A 9044-nucleotide genomic window follows, 5' to 3' on the forward strand; every position below is an offset into this window, starting at 1 on the left:
AAAGAACTTTAAAATCGATCCTGACACACACGGGGAGCCAGTGCAGCGATTCTAAAACCGGTGTAATGTGGGCCCGCCCTCTGGTCTTCGTCAGCACACGGGCTGCAGAGTTTTGCAAGAGTTGTAAAGTTGAAATATTCTTCTTAGGAAGACCAGAGAGCAGGGTAAGATTTGCAGCCACTTCAGAGGTTAGATAGCGCCTCCTCACAGTTCGCACCGAGGTCTCCCGCTGAATAAAACCGGTGATGTTAAAAAACACACAGTAGTGGTCAGAGACAGCCAAGTCAACAACAGAGGACACGCTGGTGGACAGCCCATGGGTGATGACCAGGTCCAGAGTGTGTCCTCTGTTGTGAGTCGGCTGCGTGACGTGCTGGTAAAATCCAAACAGTGAAGAATGTTTAAGAATTCTTTTGTTGCAGGGTCAGAAGGATTATCTATGTGCAGGTTAAAATCACCGGTTAAAATTATCATATTATATTTTGAATGTATGTTTGTTAAAAATTCTGAGAATTCCTTGATAAAAGCAGCGCTGTCTTTAGGTGGTCTATAAACTGTGACAGATAAAACTGGAGGGCTGCTGAAAACAATAGCATGGAATTCAAAAGTGGTAAAATGATCAAATAAAATTTGTTTGGTGGTGAGTGTGTTGTTGGCTAAAGATGCAGTCCCACCACCTCTCTTACCACTTCTAATAGAAAAAGAGAAATTAAAATTTGGTGGGGAGGCCTCAGTGAGAACAACTGGTGCATCCGAGCCCAGCCATGTTTCAGTTAAAAATAAACAGGCAAGTTTATTATCTAAAATTAAATCATTAATAATAAAAGACTTGTTCGACAGAGAGCGTACATTTAAAAGTACCATACTGATTGAGACTGGTGGATTTTTGACAATAGAGTTGAATGGATGTTGATATTTTTGAAGAGGCCGGAGGTTATTAATGTTTTTGGAGTTACTGGATTTATGATAATTCTGTTGCTCTCTGTTTGTGATTATGACGGGTACATCACCTAATATGCTTAATTGGTAGTAGGCTTTCGAGCCTATACAGCTTGGAGTAAGACAACATGCATGAAGAGGATGATGTGGACAAAATACTCATTTGCCTAATAATTCTGCACTCCCTGTACCCTGGACCCCAGAGAGTTAAACATTTTTTTAAAGTAACACAAAAGTTACTTCTGAAGTAATTAATTACTTTTAGAATCTAGTAACTCAGTTACTTTTTTGAAGAAGTAACTAGTTACTATAATTAATTACTTTTTCATAGGAACTTGCCCAACACTACACACTCCAAACACACAAAACGTGACAAATCTCTCACATCTCAAGACTCGCTGTCACTCTCTCTCTCTCTCTCTCTCTCTCTCTCTCTCTCTCTCTCTCTCTCTCTCTCTCTCTCCCCCCCCCCTCCATTTTATCTCGGCTGTAACATCTGATGATGTCAAATGAGGACACGAGGATGCGTGGCACATTACATGTTGCACAACGTATTCGTGAGTTTCATATCAGATAAGAAAAATATTTTCAGAAACCGTTCAGATGCACTTTTATCATTTTGTCCTATAAATTTGTTCCATCATGTGACTCGGCTGTCATATAAACACGTCTGTGTTCTTATTTAGTCACAGATCAGATCATCACATCTGTCAGGACAGAAAGACTAGCAGCAGTAAAAAGTACTGCAGAGGCTCAGGTTCATGTTCAGCCCAGGCTCTGTGCTGCAGCTCAGCCCCTCTCTCTCCACTTTCTTTACTGTTTCAATGGTCTCTGTCCAAAAAACAAGAACAAAGAAATATCTGTGAAAAAGTAGAGTTCATAAACTCAAACCATGAATGAATAAATAAATAAAATAAAATGCAAACATTTTATTTTGAAGGAAATTTAGTTTAATTTGTTGAATAAACCCAGAAAGTTGATTCTGTTTATCTGGACTTTGTGTTATCAGTTTTAATTCTAACTATGAACAAAATGTGGTTTAGCTTTTCCTGTCATGACGTCTGTACCTCCTGTTGAAAGCAGCTCACAGAGAGACAGAGACAGCGAAGCGACAGCAGCATCAGAATACAGAGGACCAACATTTACTTATGATTTACTGCAGAATCAGAATCAGCTTCACATAGAAAAGCTCCAGTTAACAGAGAAACACAGCGACTGAGTGACGGCTCTGCTGCACAGGAAACTGATACTGCTGAAAACTGAGCATCTTAAAATGTCTTCCATCATTGATGAGGATCCAGAGTTGAGCATGAATGTGAAATACAGCAAAGGAGGGGACAGAGGAGAGAGACTGGAGGGACTGGTCCTCCTCCATGAGAATGTGGACTCCTGCACAGACCGTCAGGTCCATGTTTCAACACAGGACGGAGGTAAGTATCAAATACTGAGGCATCAGGAATCAGGAGAGACTGTTTCCATCTTCTCAATAAAATATCAAACTAATACAGATCCATCAAAGCTTTTGGATCCAGAGACTCAGTTTATTCATGGTGTGGAGGAAAGTTCAAGCTTTGGTGAAGGTGTGCAGTCTCTGCTCTTATCATGGTTTATATGTTTCTATATTTTTTAATGTTTTCTGTTTATTTAGAGAATAAATGATAAAAAGTGTCTAGTTTAAAGTATCAGTGTGTTATTTTAGTAAGTGTAGAAACAAGCTGACAGAAAAGTGTTGGAGGAGTTATCTCACAGATCAGTGGTGAAGGCAGAAATATAAGAAACAAGGAAGTGTTGCTCGACACTGTGGAGCGAGTATAACCACAGAAACTACTCGAAGCACACTTGTCACAGCTAGTTTTAGCTGACAGGAAATCAGACCAATGAATAACAACTCTGTTTTCATTTCAGCAAATCATGGAGATATTGTTTTAATGACATAATATTCATGTTATAATAACCAACATTGTCCTCATGATCTGGTCTTTGTGTGAAACACGCTGATACACATTCGTCTGTTTCTGAGTCACATCAAAGCGTTTCTCTGTCAATCACAGTCTCTGTTCTCACATATGTAAAAGTCACCTGAAGACGAACATGTGACAAAGTCTCCTGTAAATATCAAAACTGCTGGAATGAACTTGTTCAGCTCATCATCAGGTCGGCTGCAGGTGGAAAGTCTTTCTGACGATAAACCAATAAAATACGCTTGAAAAATGGGAAACAAATTATGATTAAAACATGTTTAATAATTAAATTAACAAATTCTTTTCTCTCCATTTTGCCTTCGTAGAAATAAAAGCCCAGAAGAAGCTTCCAGCTGTGAAAAGAAGCCGTTTCAGAGCTGTTGAAGTGAAGCTGGTGGTTCTGTATCTGCTGATTCTGGCTGGAATCACAACACGCTGTGAGGAGTTTTATTATCATGCTCATGATACACTCCCATGTTAAAATGAGCACCTTTGCTGCAGTAAAAACATGTTTCCATTCAGGACCAAATGAGTTTTGGTCTCTAAGGATAGTTTCCTCTTCATAAAAACTGCACGGTGGCATTTTAAATGGAATTCTCTGATCAATAATATGAGCTGCTGTGTGGTACAGCCTGACCAACACGTTGGTTTTGCTGACTGAGCTTCTAGTATTTCATCAGTCTGTTACTTAGCACTGATTAGCAGGTGTGTGTCTGTGTGCATGATTCCTGGCTCATATCTTGTGTGTGTTGTGGAGTGAATGTTCTTGTTGTTCCTTCAAACTCTTCACTCAACACGCTGATTCTGTGATTACATCAACAAAGCAGACAGGCAGCAGCATCTGCTGCAGACTGATGCAGGTGCAGCCACACTATGTTAGACAGTGGCCGTCTGTCATTGTGCGACTAGTTAGTTCACTTGGTGTATTAAGCAGGTAGCTAACAAGCTAATGTTAGCTCCATTCATCTCATTGGAAAATGAAAAACTTTATTTAAATCATTTTAAATTTTAAATCTTCGGTTTTGTTGCATTTCTAACCAGATATTTTGGTGAGTTTGGAAAAAGAGCAGCTGAAGGACGAGATGGAAGGTAAGAAACTATTAAAAACTGTCAGAGTTGGAGACGGATTTGAAAGGTAACTGATTTTACATTTTGAATCAGCTTCTTGTGTTAAGATAAAAAAAAGAAACAAACCAAATGACAGCAGCTGACCTCCCAAACTAACATAAACAGGAGAAACTGTTCACAGTCAAGGGCAGCTCAGCCCTACAAACTCCTTCAGAGTAAAACAGGAAACACACAGTGAGAGCTGCACTTCCACAGGAAGTACCTGATCACATGGAAACACCTTTGATATGAGGAAGTGTTGATTCCCACGGCAGCTTGTCTGTTCTTTCAAAAACCTAAAGATAACATCTCTGACTACAGGTGTAGAAATGCTGTTTGACTCTTCACCTTCTTCCTCCACACTGAAGCACAATTATTCTGAATCTTGTCAGTGGTTTTTGTTCACAGTTGATACGTATTTAGCTCATCAGATTTCCTGTAGTTCTAACACCTCCACCCACAGGACATGTTAAAGAACAATGGCTGCAAGTTTCTGACTCTTATTGATATTTGACAAAGCAGAGGAAGAAGATTATTTCTGTTCAACGTTTCACTCATTTTATTTTATTTTATTTTGCTTTCACTGAAATATTTCAGATGCTTTGAACAAGAGTGAAAACAAAAGACTTCATGCTAAATGTGACAAACTGAACCACGTTTACAATGACACCAAAAAGAATCACACTGAGCTGCAGGATGAACTTCAAGGTAAGCAAACACCAAGTTCTTATATCACAGATATATTTGTAGAACATTTTAACTTAATTTGAATCTTTTTTCTTCTAAAGACACAAAAACCAGCCTGACTCAGTTACAGAGCCGTTATGATGAACTGAGTGAAAACCACAGTCAGCTACAGGAAGAAGTGAAGAAGCTGAAGGAGAAGATAGAAGGTAATAAAGTTTGAATAACTGATAGAAAACATCAGTGTTACACAGTGATAACCTGATTGTGTCTTTGTTTTGAATCCTAAATGTTTGATGCTGTGTAACAGTTTCTCTGTATAAATGTAAGTTTCAGTTCATTATGAATAAGAGAGAAAACCTGAGTTTAAATGAAGCATTTACAGGGAAAATGACAGGAACCAAAGATTAATGTGATACAACAGGACACAAAGTCTGACTTTAAAACATGTGTTTGACTTTAAGAGAAGTGTCCTGATCGATGGACGAGGTTTGGAAGCAGCTGTTACTTTCAATCCACTGAGAGGAAAACTTGGTCTGAGAGCAGGAGAGCCTGTCAGGATAAAGGAGCTGATCTGGTGATGATAAACAGCAAAGAGGAACAGGTGGGTGTGTTTGTTCATGTCTGTGTGATCTTTGATGGAGCTGACAGTGAGTTACAAAGTTCTTCATACTGTGAATTAAAGCCACACATTGATGATAAGTATACATGTGCAAACATACAGACACATAAACAAAGCAGCACATTCATTCCATCAGAAACACAACAGTTAGAAACTATGGAGGAAAATAAAGGGGAAAAGATTGAGGGAGAGCTAACCTGTAAAAATGAGTTTCAGCCGTTGACAGTCAGCTGACCTGATAGTCTGAGGAAGGCTGTTCCACAGTTTGGCTGCAACAAGCTCAAAAGCACGATGGCCTCTGGTGTTCAAATCAGAGCGAGGGACAGTTGGGAGACGCTGATTAGATGATCAGAGAGGCCGGCTGCAGTGATAAGGTCCAAGAAGCTCTGCTATATAAGCAGGGGCCTGTTCATGCACAGCTTTATATGTTCATAACAGGATTTAAAAGAGGATTCTGAATTTCACTGTAAGCCAGTGAAGAGAAGCAAGAATAGGTGAGATATGAGACTGCAGGCCAGGTTTTGTTTGCAGCCTTGCTGCTGAGTTCTGCACTAACTGCAGACCAACTATGGAGGACTGAGAAATGCAGGTGAAAAGTGAATTACAATAATCAGGCAGGAGAAAGTATGAACTCAAAGTTCCAGATGATTGAATCACAGTAAAGATTTGATCTTTGCAATATTTCTGAGCTAAAGGAAACAAGACTGGCTGACCTTTGACATGTGAGGCTCAAAATGCAGCTGTTGGTTCAAAATGATCTTTAACAGGTGATTGGATGTTACTGGTGAGGGGGACGATGTACTGACTGACCTCCTCAGAGAAACTGAGCCAAACAGCACAACTTCAGTTTGAGATGAAGGAAGTTTAAATCCATGAAATGATGACAGAGAAGCATTCACTGAGGCAGGAGAGGCTCGACAGAAAAGCATTAGTGTGTGTGTCATCTGCACAGCAGTGCTAGGAGATCCCATTAAAACCATTAAGCAGATGTCACAGGGGCAGCATTTATAAAGAGAACAGAACTGGTCCAAGGACTGAGGCATGTGGGACTCAGATGAGGACACACATTGATTAATATGAAGTATCTGTTTGATAAGTATGAAGAAAAGCATGTGAGAGCAGCACCAGTGAGGCCAGTTTGTAGTGTGTTAATAAGAGGAGCACCATCAACAGTATGAAGGCTGCAGAGAAGTCAAGCAGGACTCAAATGGAGTCTTTATCCCAGCGCAGAAGAATCTGGTTAGTAACTTTCATGAAAGCTGTTTCAGTGCTGTGGTTTGTCTGGAACCAGGTTGGAATTGATCAAAGATCTGAAGGAGCTGACGAGCAACTTGATTTAAAACAGTGGGATGTAAGGAGGGTTGATCCCACTCACAAAGACTCTGGCTGTTTGAAAGTCAGCTGAAATGAAAGGGACTGGTTTCTAATAGAGAGAAGTCAGGGGGAGATGGCAGCAGGAAGGAGTTTGAACTCCAACAACAGAACTGGAGGAGAGACTTGGGGCGGTTGAAGAGGTACAGACTTGAACTCTGACCTGATACTGTTGATGTTGCCAGTGAAGAAATCGAAAAATGTCCACAGTCATTAGAAGACATGGGAGTGACAGCAGTTTGTCTCTGGGAAGACAACACTGACTGTAAGCCTGTCAAAGATGATACATCTGTGATTGGATAGTAGGTCAGACATGTGGAAGGTCAGCGTTATGTGTGGGGCCGACAACATGATGCACTACATGAAATGATGCTGCAGTGTTCATCAATTGTGTGGCAGTGTTGTTAGAGGGATCATCAATAAGTAAATTAGACTCATCTACTAAAATGACTTTATGAACAATAACCGATGAGAGAAGATTAGAGAATCCATTCAGGAAATGATTGCAGGATTTGGGAGGTGGATCGATTACAATACAGCAAACTGGAGATTCACATTGAATTATGAAGGAGAGGAATTCAAAGCAGTTAAAGAACCAGGATTAAATGGGAACCAGTTCAGATGATCCTTAGAAACCAAGTCAACACAAAACATTGAAATAACAGAAATGTTATAAAATGAGAGAAATCCTCATAATCCAGATTATTTTTCTGATTCAATCCAACTGAATCAAATGATTTGTTAACACTGATTCCACTGCAACACTGACTGAGCTACAGGAGGAGCTGATATTCATCGATTCTTTGGCTCTTTCTGATTTCTGCACAATGGAAGAAAAGTTTCATCACAGTTATTCTTCCTTCAGACATGTTCACAAGATGATGTCACTACAACAGAAGTGCTGAATTATGACTGGAGACAATATTTGTGTCTCTTCTCAAACAGGAATTTGTCAGTAATTTCAGAGGATACTATTGGATTGGTCTGAGATCCAACCAGACATCAGGAGGATATAAATGGGAATGGGTGGACGGATCAGCGCTGACAGAAACGTGAGACATTAGTTTGTTTCTATTCCAGAGTTATTATTTAGAAGTGAAACATGGATGTTTTGGAAGATAGATCAGCAATACATGAGCTGAGCTATTTTCCAACAGCCCCACAAACTGAATGTAAAGAAAAGCAGAAATCCTCCTTTGAATGAACAGCTGTGCTTGAACTCTCTTCATCTGCAGTCTGTGATGACGTTCAGTTACAACAAGTCAGTTTGAAGGAATCAGGATTGAAACATGTTCAAAGCAGCGACCGACACATTTCACTTTGTTCAATTTGTCTTCATGTTTTTGTGCTGTAATGTTTCTTTTCTCACAGAACAAAAAGTGTTTCAGAGAATTCCTGTCTCTTCTTCTTTGGTGTTTGTAAAACTTCAGAACATATGAAGGAAGAAGCTTCAGTAAATATGACCTGATAGACACACATTTCAAAGTGATGTCTGTAAACAGCTGACAAAACAGTTTCAAACAGCAGAAAGTCAGCTCTGACTTCTTTTTATTCTCCATTTTTACAGCAGGAAGATTTCATATTCATCAAAGCTTGAAAGCTGTTTTAGTGTGCATGATGATTCTCAGAGAAAAGTCTAAAGGAGGGAAAGTGGGCGAGAAACCTGGGAAAGAAATACAGCAAATATTGGAAATATTCCAAAAGAGACGCATATTTATATGAATGTGACAATAGTTATGAGTTTAGTCCAGTTTCATATCAGATTTGATCTCTCTGACAGGTTCTTGGCAGGAGGATGGTCAGATCCTGATTCTGGTTACTATGGAGTCTGCTGTGACTATAATAGGAAATGGAGACGGTCATATTATTCTGAATCAACGAATTTCATCTGTGAGAAATGAGTTTGGTGCTTTGATGTAAATGTTTGAATAATCCAACCAAAGACACCTCACTATGAAATGTCCTGCATGAGCCTCAGACTCAGCTTACAGTCTTTACTTGTTCATTCTGCATCATATATTGATTACATATATTGTCCCTCTGTGCTCTGTGCTGTACAGTAAGGTTGGAAGTCATCCACACAAAACCTTGAAGTACTTCATTACTCTGTAGTTCCAGCAAATTGTTCTAATAAAAGTCAAAGTGCAGCTTGTCTTTACTTTGCTTTACTTGGTTTATTCATCAGTCTGTTGGTCCTAAAACTTCAGTAAATGTCTTGTTTGTAAAAGTTCAGCAAAAAATATGTTTGATTAATAAGAATTTTAAAGGTTCTGATCAGCTGGAACATCAGAAGGACATTTTTAAACCTCTGTGTATGTGAAAGTGACAGAAAGACATTAAATGTTAATTGTGTTATGTGA

At 39.4% G+C, this 9044-nt stretch overlaps 1 protein-coding gene across 5 annotated transcripts in view; it reads left to right on the forward strand.

The window, feature by feature from the left end:
- The window catches only part of LOC147303195 (C-type lectin domain family 12 member B-like), a 29869-nt gene extending 21284 nt beyond the window's left edge, over nt 1-8585 (forward strand). Inside the window, exons 3-8 of one of the 5 annotated variants that reach the window (XM_086281360.1) lie at nt 3942-3989; nt 4605-4673; nt 4817-4900; nt 5156-5295; nt 7630-7736; nt 8465-8585. In XM_086281360.1, the coding sequence (XP_086137486.1) occupies nt 3942-3989; nt 4605-4673; nt 4817-4900; nt 5156-5295; nt 7630-7736; nt 8465-8585 (569 nt within the window). Of the gene's footprint in view, nt 1-3941; nt 3990-4604; nt 4716-4795; nt 4909-5155; nt 5296-7629; nt 7737-8464 lie in introns of all 5 variants that reach the window. The other 4 variants (XM_086281358.1, XM_086281359.1, XM_086281361.1 and 1 more) reach the window with 4 other exon arrangements.
- The last annotated feature ends 459 nt before the right edge of the window (nt 8586-9044 follow it).

The sequence above is a fragment of the Aulonocara sp. 'chitande type north' Nkhata Bay genome, linkage group LG22, assembly GCF_057382095.1.
Source record: "Aulonocara sp. 'chitande type north' Nkhata Bay isolate Kocher_YH1m ecotype deep benthic linkage group LG22, A_spYH_male_GT1.1, whole genome shotgun sequence".
In the NCBI taxonomy this organism is placed as follows: Eukaryota; Metazoa; Chordata; class Actinopteri; order Cichliformes; family Cichlidae; genus Aulonocara; species Aulonocara sp. 'chitande type north' Nkhata Bay.